This window comes from Thamnophis sirtalis, unplaced genomic scaffold (assembly GCF_051295495.1).
Source record: "Thamnophis sirtalis isolate CommonGarterSnake01/CBP01778 unplaced genomic scaffold, rThaSir2_p1.2 scaffold_1, whole genome shotgun sequence".
Classification (NCBI taxonomy): Eukaryota; Metazoa; Chordata; class Lepidosauria; order Squamata; family Natricidae; genus Thamnophis; species Thamnophis sirtalis.
In genome coordinates this window covers 18457495-18472113 of record NW_028261381.1, presented here as the reverse complement: position 1 = coordinate 18472113, position 14619 = coordinate 18457495, and the positions used below count along the sequence as shown (strand labels likewise).

The following is a 14619-nucleotide window of genomic DNA, read 5'->3' as shown; positions in this document are numbered from 1 at the left end:
TGTAACTATTTTTGGAACTTTGTATTCCAGATGGGATTCTTCAAAAGAAAATACAAACGTTTTCCTGAGGAAAAAAATGGAAGTGAAAGTTTGGAGTTTTTTAAACATATTCACAATGATACCTCAGAGTAGGAAGTTTGGTAGAAGTTAAGAACTATCTGCTACAAGAACTGTTAAGTCTTAAGCCCCCAAATCATATGTGAAAGAAATAGCCATCAAAGTGGGCTTCCAAAAGCACAAATCATAGAAAACTCTGAAGGATATACATTTTCAAGAGTTCTGATCAAAAGGAAAGAAAAACTCAAAATGCAAGAACAAGGAAACACTAGGAATTGCTCCTTCCTTTTTAAAAAGTACTTGAGAAGGAGTTAATCATACTTGAATTGCGAATGTATAACTTCGCTTCCCAAGGCATTCCAGTGTTCAGGAGGATGCTAAACTAGGCCAATTTTAGTCTCCACACAATGTAGATCCATGTTCCCCCCTTCTAGTTCCTAAAATGAAACCTGTGACATTGGGTTTTTTTTTAGATTTGCCAATTTAGTGAAAGCTGAAATTTTTTTATTCTACTTGCTCCACCTTGCTCTGGAAATACTGGGAACATCCAGATAAGAAGAACAATTCAAAACGCACTGATGATGTCTCCTCGGATTGTGATGAAACGTTTGCAACCAAATCGCCAAGCTCGGAGCTCAAACCAACAGCCTAATTACCAACCAGAGCTACTAATACTCAAACACATTTCAAGAAGAACTATGCTTGTATGTAGGATCTCTCCAATGAAAGGAGAGGCAATTTTTTTGTGGAAGGGGAGCAACATGCAATCTTGGATGTTCCCTCCATTGTATCTCTTCAGACATACCATGCAACTAACCTGGAATATTGGCACTCTATTAGTAGGGACCCTACTAAGAGAAAAGGCATCCTTGGCAGAGAATGAGGGGTCAAGCCATGGAGAGGAAGAAACTAACTTGGTTTTGATCCAGTGGTGGGTTCCAGATCCCGTTGCAACCGATATGGTTGTAATGGGACCTGGCGTCCGCTACATGAATGCGCGCATGCATCCTTACCTCTTGCAATGCCTCCGCGATGCTCCAGCTGCTTGGAGCATCGCGTAGGCTCCGTGCGCAGAAGCGCTGAAGAGCTCAAATACAGGTAAGGAGCTCAGGTGGGAGGGTGGGCCCCCCCAGAGCACCGTACTGGAACGGTACCCAGTGCTCCGGGCAGGCACCGGTGCACCCGTACCGGGGCGTACCACCTGCAACCCACCACTGTTTTGATCTCTTCCTAGGTACAGTACCTTGAACTGAAAAACCAAATGGTAGCATAGAGCTTTGGGCTCAAGGTCTGTGTGATATTTTCGTTGTTGTGTGACTCTCAACCATGTTTTAAGGGGTTCTACCTGGCTGGATGGGAGAAGTCCTCCCATTGTGTAAAATCAGGGAAATGGCAGTTACCATTTCTTATGCAATCATTTTATTTATTTTTGTATTTTGAAGAAGAAATACAAATCTTTTCCTAATATCTAATGTCTAATCTTTAGACAAATGTACTTTCTTGCACACATTATACAGGTTCAGAATGTTTTGCATAAGACTTAAGAAGATGGTAAAGTACTGCACTTTAACCCTAAGGTGATTATTATTTGAACAAAACAATCTATGGCATCAGTTGTACCTCAAATGCTCTAAAGCATTAAAGCATTAAAGACTCTGATATTTTTTTTTAAAAAAACCAATCTGTTCTATCACTGTATAACCCTACACTGTAAAAAGGAATGATCACCAACATTGAACTAATAACATATTAAATAAAATGGATCATGAAGCTATCATATAATTGTAGATATTTGAATTCATCCCTAAATGTACAATTTTTGTGACATGGGTATTTTTAAAGTGAATATTTACAAACATCAAACTTATTAATAATTAGACTTTCCCTATATAATTTACTTATGAAGGCGGGTATTTACAATGTTGTGTCATTTAACTCTTTGGAAAGCCTAAGAAAACTTATATTAAAATGAACGGTTTATTTTCTGACAATCTCTCCCATACCCTCCATGTTAACAATGTAAATGTATTACTGTAATTTGCTTACTAATCTTTTGTACAGAGGCTGCAAACATCTGTATTAGACATAAATGTTTGTATGGTATTTTCCCATCTTAAAAAGGTATCATGTCCTACTGGAACTACTGCATTGTGCTCAAAGCCTCCTTGAGAAGCACTTGGAAGCTTCAGCTGGTACAGAATGCAGAAACACAGGTTGTAAATGATGTTGGCTATTTGGCACATGTGACACCATTGCTTCAGGGACTGCTAGTGTGCTTCTGTGTGGAATTCAAGGTGCTGGTTATCACCTTTAAAGCCCTTATGAGATTTAACTGAAGGACTGTCTTCTCCCATTGTTTCTGCCCAACCAATCTGATGCAGCAGGATAGACATGCTCCCTTCAGCCAAGGAATGTCACCATAAGGTGTACCTTTTCTGCCATAGCACCTGTCCTCTGAAACACACTCCCTCCTGAGATTAGGAAGGCCTTGAAGACATGGCAATGTGCCTGGATTCAGATCCCAAGTGTGTAGCAATGCTGACACTGACAGATTATATCATCTCTTGGTTTCTATTTGTATTTCGTTTATTTTGGTATCTTGTTTTAATCATTGCTTGCCATGCAGAGACACTGGTTTGAGATAAGCAGCTGTACAAATTGAATAAATAATTCAATTTTCAATTCAGAATAGAGCTGGAAAGGATATTTGAGGTCTTCTAGTCCAATCCTCTGCTCAAGCAGGAGACCCTATGCCATTCCAGACAAGTGGCTATCCGGTCTCTTAAAAAACCCCAGTGATGAAGCACCCACAACTTCTGATGGCAAGTTGTTCAACTGGTTAATTTCTCTCACTGTTAGGAAGTTTCTCAGTTTTAGGTTGCTTCTCTCCATTGTAGTTTCCTCCATTGTTTCTTGTCCTGCCCGCTGGTGGTTTTGAAAATAAGTCGACCCATTATTCTTTGTGGCAGCTCCTCAAATATTGGAATATTACTATCATGTCCCCCCACTTAGTCCTTCTTTTCTCTAGATTATCCATACCCAAATCCTGCAACCATTCTTCATATCAGTGACGTGTGGTGAGCTTCATGGCCGATGAGGCAAGCGCCAAAGCCCCGGCGGCAGCAGGGCTTTAAAGTGGCAGCAGGGCCCCGGTGGCAGGGCTTTAAAATCCCGGCGCCATCCGCTATAGAGTGGGACTTTAAAGCCCTGCTGCCCGGGACAAGGCAAGGAAGACTTCCTCGGTCGGGCCCAAGAGGGATGTCGGGAAGAGCTACATGTGGCGGGCGGCCTCGGGGATGCTTCCGCTCAGGGCAGGGGCCCCCTCTAGCCTGCCCCAAAACTCCTGGAGCAAAGCAGAAGCCGGCCCACCTGGTTGAGTTCCCAGGGAGCCGCCTCGGGCGCCGCGAGTCATCCTGAAGCTGTCCGGCAAGACGACCAGGCGAGCGACGGGCCCCACATCCAGCGTGAAGCAGTGCAGCACTTCCTCAGTGAAGAGGTCCCACCAGACGACACAGGAGTCCCGGCTCCCAGAGAGCAGCCAGCAAAGCGCTGGCCGGCCGGGCAGCACCAGCAGAGCCATTATGCCGCTGGCTCAGTGCCACGGCGGTGTCTGCAAGAAAGTCGCAGCTGTGTCTGCAGTGCTGTGACGGACCCAGGTGTGGCCTTACTAAGGCTGTATAAAACAATAGTAATACTTAATGTGATTTTGATTCTATGCCTCTATTTATACAACCAAGGATTGCATTAGTTTTGATTATTGCCAAAAAAAACTGACTCCTATTTCAGTGATCATCCACTAGGATTCCAAGGTCTCTCTCACAGTTATTGTTTTTGAGCCAAGTACAGCTAATCTGTACTTGTACCTTTGGTTTTTCCAGCCTGAATGCAAAACCTTGCTTTTCTCCACATTAGTTTTCATTTTATTGGATAGAGCCTATTGTTCAAGTCTCTCAAGATCCTTTTGGAACCTGTTCTTGTCTTCCAGGGTGTTGGCTATTCCTGCCAGCTTTGTGTGATCTGATAATTTGATGAGTTCCTTTCTACTAACATTTATGTCATTTTATAAATACTAGGGCCCTGATAAATCTGTGAAAGTCTTCCCAGTGAATGGAACCATACATGAAAATCCTTTCTTGAAATTATTAAAGCAGGCAGGTCTTTCAGAAGCTGATCCCATCTTACTTTGCATTTGCATGAAATGGATGTTTATGCACAGAGACAACTGGGAGCAGCTGGATGAAAAAGGCAGCTGAGTTAATCATTAAAAAGGAGTGCATTGAATGCAGTCCCATTTATTACAGAACCCCTCTTTCAAAGAATCAGCACATCCCCAGTGATGTTAATAATTGTGCTAGTCAGACAGCCAGTTTGGTGGTGTGGTAAGGCACCGGGGTAAAAACTGAAAGACCGCAGGTCCTAGCCCTGCCTTTGGATACAAAGCCAGCTGAGTGACCTTGGGACAGTCACTTTCAACCCTAGGAAGGAGGCAATGAGAACCTTCTGAAAAAAACTTGCCAAGAAAACTGTCCAGAAAGTCCAAAAACTGGACACAATTGGAACAGAAAAAGAAAAATTCTAGCCATATAGCAAGCAGGGAATAGACTTTGTAGCCCAGAGTAATGCACAGATAGTTGTAATAACAATCAAGATATATACTCTAAGAGTGAAAGAAATTGCAATGAAGACATCTTATTATGTTTCCAAGATACAGTCATCTTGGAAATAGGTGTACTTTTTACAAAATGAAACAATGCAAAGAATTAGGTGCTTTTGCTGGATTTTTTTTACGAATGAATTATATAAGGAACAAGTTTAATATAAGGCCACAATGTACAAATACACTGATTCCTGTTTCAAAAACCAGCCAAAATCTGCCTAATGATTGCCAGTAAAACTATGTTGGGCATGTCTAGTTGATGTGCCAACTTCAACTTTTATTTTATCTATTCACATAAAATTATAATTCAATTCATAGCTAAGTATTTTAGTTGTTTTGCTTTAAAGAACAAACTGAAAAATGTTTCACAGTGGTATGCAGATATATTTCTTTTTCAATTAAAAACTGGGTAATAATTTTATATATTAACCATCCTGTAATTTGTGAATTATTAGAAATGAGTTTTTAAGATGTTCTAAAAAGGTCAGGTGAATGCCCAGTTTAATGTAATGGGTTCATTCATTATAATCAACTACTAGAAGACCTGAACCAAATCTGGAACTCCTGATCGAGAGGCAAAGCTGAGTGATAGAAAACTGGCTGTGTTAAAATGAATTTTCATTTCGCCTTCGGTACAATAACTTTTCCCTTCATTACCTCAAAACTCTTTATCATAAAGGGTTTTGGTTTATTTTTTACCCAATGTAGGTTAAAACCCTTTTAATTTATTTAAATGTCCCTGTTGTGATTGGGTAATGGGTTTATGGGTTACCCAAAGGGGGAGAAAATACTTTGATCCAATTTGGGCAGCAATGCTTTAGTCTCTTGTGGAACTATGACATAGTACATTCTTGCACATTGCTAGATTTCCATGAAATACAGTTTGAAAAGCCCTGGTATAATACAGGCAAGTCAGATCATTCCCTGTGTACAGGACACCATCCACTCGGGGGCAGTCAGTGAATGTTTTCCTCCTTTCATCACTTTGACCTAGCTGTCTAAAAAATGATGGTGCAATTTTAGGGATAAGTACCATCTAGTTTTGTCTGAAAACAATGAAGTTACACACAGGAACTTAAAATCATTTTAGAGCCAACTTCCCTAACATAGAATAAATGACTTCTACATTATTATTTTTAAATTGGGCAGGTATTGTCCCGTAATTATTTAATATTCCTGAAAATTTGTCAAAGTTATAGGTGTGCGATTTGCTTACAAAACCCAAAATAGGAATCACAAAATACGCTTTCACTTTCACCTGAAGGTGAAAGCGACAGCATTTGTCCCAATAAAGTGGGTATTTTCCCATGACTCTGAACTTTGTTGAGTTGAATCTGGAGATACACAGCATACGTCTAATTTGAATCATCTGGGCTTCCGTGTCCTTATGCAATTTTTGTCATATCAATATGATTGGGGTAGAAAGTAGGTAAATTTTCTCTTCATAGATTATTTCTAAATACAACTGCAGGATTCTTTCGGATTATCCAAAATAACAACGTTTCCTCCATATAGATTAATCAACTGGGGATGTATCCTGAAAATGAAAGAAACACAGAAAAATTATGATCGTATTACTGCTTTATCTGAAAATGTACTTTTGTTCATGTGCTTTTGAAAAGAAATACTGTAGATAAATAGAAAAAAATAGAAGAAAAATAATTTCCCCTATAGTCCTCTTCACACAAATGGAAATCCAATTTGGGGAAATATTTGTGTGTAATTTATTTGTATAACAAATAAGTTGAGGAAAATGGAACTGATGGCGCCAAAGCATGGATGTATTGCTGAGTTCCAGAGAGTTTGATTGTTATTTTGTGTGCTTTTATTTTCACTTGCAAGTCAAATTAGCTTCAGCCACATTTCTCAACTTTTTGACAGGCTTTAAACAGAATGCAGCAAGTACAGGTTGTGCTCGACTTCCAACAGATCATTCAGCAACCACTTAAAGTTACAACAGCACTGAAAAAAGTAACATGACTGTTTTTCACAATTACAACCTTCGCAGCATCCCAATAGTCATGTGATTAAAATCCAGCTGCTTGGCAACTGGTTCATACTTATGGCCATTGCTGTGTTTTACAGTCATGGGATCCCCTTTTGTGACCTGACAAGCAAAGTCAATGGGGAAGCCAGATTCATTCAACTATCAGGTTACTAACTTATTAACTGCAGTGATTCACTTAGCAAATGAGGCAGAAAGGTCGTAAAAACGGGGCAGAAATGTCTCACTGAAGAATAGAATGTTTGGGTTCAATTATCATAATTCGAGGATTACTTGTATACATAAAGTCTAACTAAAGAATATACTTACCTCCTGATATAACTCCAGATTCCAACCAGCAAGGATATACACAAACACATAGTGTTTGATTTAAAAAACTTATTGACTGGAAAATAGCACTGAGATATTTGTTACCTGACATTAAACTCTAAACTGACTTTTCAATATGTGTGTCATAAAGGATTGGCATGCCAGAGTGTCTTGCCTAATCCTGTACACTTTGCAGCTGGATATACTGGCATCAGACAATAAAAAACATAAACACTAAAATTCAAGTCTATAGATTACAGATTGTATTTGGATGTATCTGCTTATATGCAAATATGGCATATAAATGTCAGGTAGAGATAGGCATGATTATGTTTTCCCATTACGAGATGCTCTTTGCGTCAAATGTAAGACTTGGCTATGGTCCAAGAAGAGAAGTAGGCCATCATACAGCAGTGGACAGAAAAATATATTACTGTGAAACTTTAAAGGGACAAGCCACTTAAATACTCCAACTTTCCCATTACTCCTAGATCATCTTAAGGCAAATATCTTTTTGCAAGAATTAGAACCAAACACTGGCTCAATGTGAATTTTCTCATTATCCAGTGTAAAATGTGGAAATATACCATACAAAACTTATGCTAAACTAAAAGGAATTACCAACACTTTTTGTTCAAACATGACAAAATGTAATCCTACCGGATATGAACTTCTGATGCCCATTCCACTAAATCTCCATCTATATTCCAGGGAAATGTATTTTCTTCAGAATCTATGCAATTTAGATTATCTGCAGGGATATGTTTCATTCCAATTCTTGGACAGACTTTTACTTCTTCAACAATGTAAGTATCAATAAAAGGAAAGCTGAACTAAAATACAAAGCATAAACAGTTGAACAGTTTGATATCTGCAAAGGTTTGTTGTACGTCTGCTTCCATTACAGAGTGGAAAAATAATGCTAGAAGATGAATATATCACTGAACGTTTTAGAATTCTTAAGAGGAAAATTTGAATGGGCTTTGGAGAATGGAATTTGCAAAACAAAGTTTCAATTTTAAAAAATTATTCTACATTTTGCTATGTGATTTTATTTTATCTGTTGATTCTGCAGCATTGGTAAAATCAAGAAATAAAACTTAAATGGTACTCTCACCCAAACACATCTTAGGAAAACATGTATATGCTTAATTCTGCATTGGATGATTGATCTTCCTTAGTTCATCTTTGGATACCAGGCAGATAGTATTGTGTCATTATTGTGAACCTTGCTGAATACCCATAAATCCTAATCTATATTTCCCAAACGATAAAGGAACGATCCTTGGTACTTATTAACCAAGTACTATGATACATCCCATTGTGAAAATAGGCTCAGATTCTTCCCTACCTCTCCCCCATGCAATCCAAACCAAATATAATGTGTTGAACAAATGCTGGATAGAAGTGTTTGCTATCATATTTTGTATCACTTATCTGAAACGTGTTTACATGATTGTGGTAAACCATAATCTCTTGAGAGTTTCTTGGTTCTTCCTATCACTGGCAGCAACTTCAAAAAATATGGAATATCAAACTAGTTTTCATCACAATATAGCTACCTACATAAAGCAATCCAATAACCAGAAGTCAAGAACAAATCCCATATTTAAGGGGCCTAGGGGTCGATCTCTGCCCTCCAACCAACACCGACTGCGACCTGTCCGAGAACGCTGTTGGGAGGCAGGTACGTTAACAACAAGGCTTCTGTTTTGATTTGTTGTGAGAATGATAAGCTGAAGTACTGTACTTGGTTCAGATATCAAAATAAAAAACTATGGAAAGAAATACAATGGTTATCTTGTCACTTTCATTGTCAGGAAGAGCTATACACTATGTAGGACTTGACTAACTGTGAATATGTAAGTGAAAATAAAAATAAAAAATGATCTACAAAATGTAACAAGCTTTCTCTTGCCCTAAATACAGCACACAATATATTTAAATATAGCATTTGGGATTTTTTAAAAAAAATCAGTTTAGAAGATTTGTACTGTAGTACCTCCTGCATATAAGAACTGTTTGTAATAAAACTGCAACAGATGGGCAGAAATAGGCTAATCTGACTTAGTCTGGTGATCTTCAAAATCAGGAAAAGGTAGGCTAATGTATTCTGACAGGAAGTTTAAGACTCGTTATAAAAGCATTAAAATCTTATATCATGAATTTTTTTCCACCTTAAATCTTTGTCTGGTTTTATTACATTATCTTTTAAAATGTGATTTTTTTTTTCCTCCTCCTCCTCTTATTCCTTTCTCTAACTTTTGGTGAATGCAGCTGCTAAGAAAATTTAAATCAAATAATGTCAGGTTGCAAACACAAGAGTAATATTTTACCTGGTTTTTCAGACTAGCATATCTTTTCAAATGTTTAATGAATTCTTGCCGGGAAGTATTCCTTACAGTTATAAGAGCTATGCTTCCATCATCCAATCTAGAAATGAGACAGTTCAGTTAAGCAGGCATTAAATAATGCAATTAACAATGAATTAATCAGAAGATGATGCAGTATAATCAGGAATCTACCTTAATAACCCAAGTAATTCATCTCTGCTTTTAAAAATAAAATAATATCCAATGCATGACATTGTCAACCTTAATGTTCCCAGAAAATAACTGCATAGATCTGCATATGATAATATTTGTAGATATAGCTTTTCTCTGGACAATTGGCATATTGGAACAGTAACCAATGACTGGTAGGAATTAAGATGCAAGTAGAAGTGTGTCTAGTCCAGTGTTTCACAACCTTGGCAACTTGAAGATGTCCGGACTTCAACTCCCAGAATTCCCCAGCCAGCAAATGCTGGCTGGGGAATTCTGGGAGTTGAAGTCCGGACATCTTCAAGTTGCCTAGGTTGAGAAACACTGGTCTAGTCCTAGTTTTTTTTTAACACTGTAAGATTTCTTTCCCCATTTGTTCAATCATGTCCAATTCTCAAGATTGCCTGTTTCTAGGCAAGATTTTTCACAATTGATTTACCATTGCCTGTTTCTTAGGGCTTTGTGCCTAAAATGGGACTAAAACTCATAGTCACCCAGTTTCTAATCTGGTTTATTCAGAAGGAACTACAAGTTGTGGCAAATCTTGACATTACACATTTTATCAATTTTTGAGTTGTCTTAGATATCACAAGTTGTACGCCAGGGTATTAACTGAACCCATTCTTTCAGGTTTTGCAGCCAAAACAATGCCAGTGATTGTACATTATGTATGGAATATTTATTATAATTACTAGTAGTCATATTACCTGTATATTTTTATGAGGGAATAAAAAAAGATGTGAGGAAAAAAAGATATAAGCATAACTGGTATATTTTCCTCAAACAGAGATGGGCAGTATATAAATTTAATTAATAAATAAAAGTAAAAATATTTTATTACACAATTAAAATTTATTCCCTTACTTATTTTTAAAACTTTTTTCTGTAATCCCAATTTCCTTTGCACAGTTACCCTCATCCATAACATTTAAAGGCTGATGCAGTTTTTAGCCAACCCAAAGTTACACAACTCTTAAGGTTTGCAACTCCAAACTGGAAACATTAAAAGGCTTCTATTTATTTCATTTTGCAACGTGCTCTACATGGGGCAGCCCTTGAAGAGTATTCGGCGACTTCAGCTTGTCCAGAATGCAGCCGCGCGTGCGATCGTGGGTGCACCTCGGTTCACCCACGTAACACCTATCCTCCGCGAAATGCACTGGCTGCCTATTGGTCTCCGGATACGCTTCAAGGCGCTAGTCGTCACTTATAAAGCCCTTCATGGTATTGGACCTGGGTACTTGAGAGACCGCCTGCTGCCAATTACCTCCACCAGACCGATTAGATCCCACAGACTAGGCCTCCTCCGAATTCCATCCGCCGGCCAGTGTCGACTGGCGACTACTCGGAGGAGAGCCTTCTCTGTGGCTGCTCCGACCCTCTGGAACGAACTCCCCGTGGAGATTCGCACCCTCACCACCCTCCAGGCCTTCCGCATAGCCCTTAAAACCTGGCTGTTCCGACAGGCCTGGGGCTAAAGAATCGTTGCCCCTATCTCGAATGGTATGATTGTTGTGCTTTTAAATTATGTATTATTTTGTGTTGTTGCCAAATTGTTTGTATCCCCCTTCCCTTGTTTGAGTTGTGAGCCGCCCTGAGTCCCCTTTGGGGAAAAGGGCGGCATACAAATGAAATAAACAAACAAATTTTTGAAGGGTTTTTTTTAGCCTTCTTCCCTTATGACTATGACATTTGGAGTTGCTAAAAGCTATACTTAGTGAAGCCGAGAGGGCCACAGATTCTCCCTGCTGCTGAGGTATTGGTGAATCATAAAATTAACAAGAGTCACAGTAATCTAGCAGTTGAACTAGTACGTTTAGCAAATGTCAATGATCAAAAAAAAATAATAACAAGGTTGAAATGAAATTCTGGTCTTTCACTGTCAGTTCCTTTTGCTTTTCCTTATGCATGCAGGTTTTCCTTTTAGCACTTATATTTAGCTTTCACAATAACTGAATTTAATCAGTGAAAACCAAAGGTCTAGATTTCCCCATTAACAAAGCCCAAAGGAGATTATTACTTGTGACTACCACTTAAGTCAGACTTCTAAGATAATTTAATCACCATAATTATCCAATGATTATTCTAGATGGATGACCGCATCTGCCTGAACAAAAACTGATTACAATTCCCAAAGATGCAGAATCAACTATCGGTCATTTTTTTTTCATGCTCTCCCAACCCTGAGGTTCTAGATTGCGTGCAATCTGAAAAAGCCAAGCTTCTACAAGAAGGTGTTAAGGACATTAGTTTAATTCCACAAATCCTCACTGACCTGGTATTAGGAGCCAAGCCTCTTGGTGCCACTGAACAGAGACAAGGGATCGCCATAATGCTCACGTTCAGGAAGTGACCCTCGATTCTCTGCCATTCACCTGTGTGGTCTAAATATAACATATTGTATTAACTTCAAGTAACCCTAATTATGTTTGATGAATGATTAAACTTGCAGACTTACCTGATTTAAGTCTCCCTTCCTTCCTTCTAAAAATAATAACAAATTAAAAGTCACTAAAGGATGACTAAATAAATAAATCACAGCTTGCTTGTCGTGAAAATAAGCATCTAACACTGAATTAAAGCAAAATTGTCTTTATGAAAGAACAGCTTTAAATCCTGTATTAATTACATAATTTGAGAGTTCACTTCATTGTTGAAGTAAAGATCATTATTTTTTATTCATGTTTTAAGACAAAATATACTACCATAATGGAAAACTACTTGCAGCACAGCAAAATCTAAATGAAACATGACTCCCTCATATTTCCTTCAGGTATATTAAATTGGTCCTTTTAGGAAAACATTGAGTGCAGAATGCAATATAACGAACATTAGCAAATTAGTTAAATGATACAATTCCCCCCAAAAAATAAGACAGGGTCTTATTATATTTTGACCTCCCAAAATAAGTGCCTGCCCTTATTTTGGGGGAGGTGTAATTATTTTTGAGGTACAGGAGGCAGAGAGCATGGTCACCTCATGGCTGCTGCTGTGTTGCAATATTTTCGGGGAGGACATTTTTGGGGCAGGGCTTATTTTAGCACATGCGCTCAAAAGCCCAACTGGGCTTATTATCCAGGGAGGGCTTATTTTCAGGGAAACAGGATATGAACCCTCATAGTTAAATTAATCAGAATTAATATTATGGACAAAATAAAGTTTGGCATTCATTAACCTCTGACTACTTTACTTACCTATCATTTTCTTGTGCATCTTGCTGTAGATGCTTCGATGAGAGGAATGATATTTCACAATCTTCTGGTCTATGGACAGAACAAGATTTAGTTTCATACAAAGAAATATACAAAATTAATATCAAGGCTAAATATTGAACGGTATATCACAGAGTTTATACTAGAATAACTGCAGGAACAGAAAGTATGAATCCTGTTTGAATAAAGTATTGAGAGACAGACAGAGGTGGGATCCTACCAGTTCGCACCTATTCGGTAGAACCGGTTCATCAAATCTACCGAACTGGTTAGAAGAGGTTCCACCAATGGACCCGGAAAGCAGGCCACACCTATAGAAGAGGTTCCAAAAAATTTTGAAACCCACCACTGGTCCTTGGATATGATTATTCTACACTATCATGCTCATATTTATAAAACTCAGTGCCTCTGTGAAAAGTAAGGATGACTACTGCATTTGTGGTGCAATCAGAACATTGCGTGTGTTGAAGTTGTTTTAACACAAACCAAAGACGCCTTTTAAAAAACAAGTTTACATCATATTCTTATGCATGTCAGTGCTGTGTGTGTGGTAATTTAAGGTGGTTCTGACAAGTGTCGTTGGCATCTTCATATCCAGTCACATGGGCGGCAAGCCACTCCCATCTGGTCACATGGGAGGCAAGCCACTCCCACAAAGGAGGCCACACCCACAGAGTAGGTTTGAACAATTTTTGAAACCCACCACTGGAGACAGACTAAATCCTCAAAAGAATGAATGAAAAATGAATGTAAGAAAAGAAGAATTTGAAGTTGCATGGAATAGACTGAACTATGTCCTACTGAACAGAAATATGAAAAAGAACACTTGGTAGAATAAAGAAGTGAAAGAGGCTATGGATGAAAAATTAGGCAACTAAGAAAATAACTTCCAAAAGACAGTGGAAAAGAATGGAGTCTAAGAGAGCAAGGAACAGTAAAAAAAAAAAATTAAAAGAGACAGAAAAATGCAAAACAAATTTAATTCTTTTTAATGGAAACATCTCAATGCGCTAAACAAAGAGCTCCTGGCAGAATAAATGTAAAACTAATTTCATTCTATTTAATCATTTTTGATATTTAAGTAAAGTAATGGCAAAAGAAATTTTTAAAGAGAGCTACATACTGAAGAGGGGGGTTGAAATAAATGCTACATTAATGCTTTAAAAAATGGTTCAAAGGAAATAATACATTGAAAAATTATAAGGCATTAATGTTTTTCAGACTACAGGAAAGAGAGTAAGAGTTTTCAGAGGAAAAAAGTAATGGAGGATTGTTTGCTAAGTGTCCCTGAAAAAGTATTTAGAAGAATTCTGATTGAAAAAGTATAAGGTGGAATAATGAGAAAATTTCAGAAATGCTGTGTGCCTCTATGTTATCCATTAGGCCAGAATTGCATTCTTTAGCAAATAATTGAAAAACATACTGTACGAATGGTTAAAAAGGGAAGTTTGTATAGTTGCTAATTTACAGAAAATGCATGGTAAACTGAATAGTCTTGAAATATACAATATTTTTCAAGAACAGTATACAATGGAAATAAATAAATACGTGAGAACAAATGGAATGCTTAGTGAATGATTCGGTTAAGAGTAAGACAGAATAATCTGTTATTTAATATATTTATGAATAAATGTACAACAAATGCCTGTGTATTAATGTTAGAGATGTTGTTGATTTGTTATATGAAGCTATAAAGTTGATGCTGAACTGTGGGCTGGAAACACAAATGATTTGCAGAAAATACTAGACAAGAACAAAGCTCTCATGTATAGAATAAATACTTGTTAAAAGTGGCTAAAATGACTTTATATAAAAATGTGTTTCTGCCTACTTTGT

At 37.8% G+C, this 14619-nt stretch overlaps 2 protein-coding genes across 2 annotated transcripts in view; one reads left to right on the top strand and one right to left on the bottom strand.

Moving 5' to 3' along the window:
* Positions 1–1831, top strand: part of ITGA4 (integrin subunit alpha 4) — a 53295-nt gene extending 51464 nt beyond the window's left edge. Inside the window, exon 28 of the mRNA XM_087708297.1 lies at positions 31–1831. Coding sequence (XP_087564423.1) covers positions 31–132 — 102 coding nt within the window. The 3' untranslated portion in view covers positions 133–1831. The remainder of the gene's footprint in view (positions 1–30) is intronic.
* Positions 1832–5359: 3528 nt separating this feature from the next.
* CERKL (CERK like autophagy regulator) overlaps positions 5360–14619 on the bottom strand; it is a 41111-nt gene continuing 31851 nt past the window's right edge. The window contains exons 8-13 of the mRNA XM_087708287.1: positions 12766–12834; positions 12030–12055; positions 11847–11955; positions 9365–9461; positions 7689–7861; positions 5360–6251 (exon numbers count right to left, since the gene is read on the bottom strand). Coding sequence (XP_087564413.1) covers positions 6170–6251; positions 7689–7861; positions 9365–9461; positions 11847–11955; positions 12030–12055; positions 12766–12834 — 556 coding nt within the window. The 3' untranslated portion in view covers positions 5360–6169. The remainder of the gene's footprint in view (positions 6252–7688; positions 7862–9364; positions 9462–11846; positions 11956–12029; positions 12056–12765; positions 12835–14619) is intronic.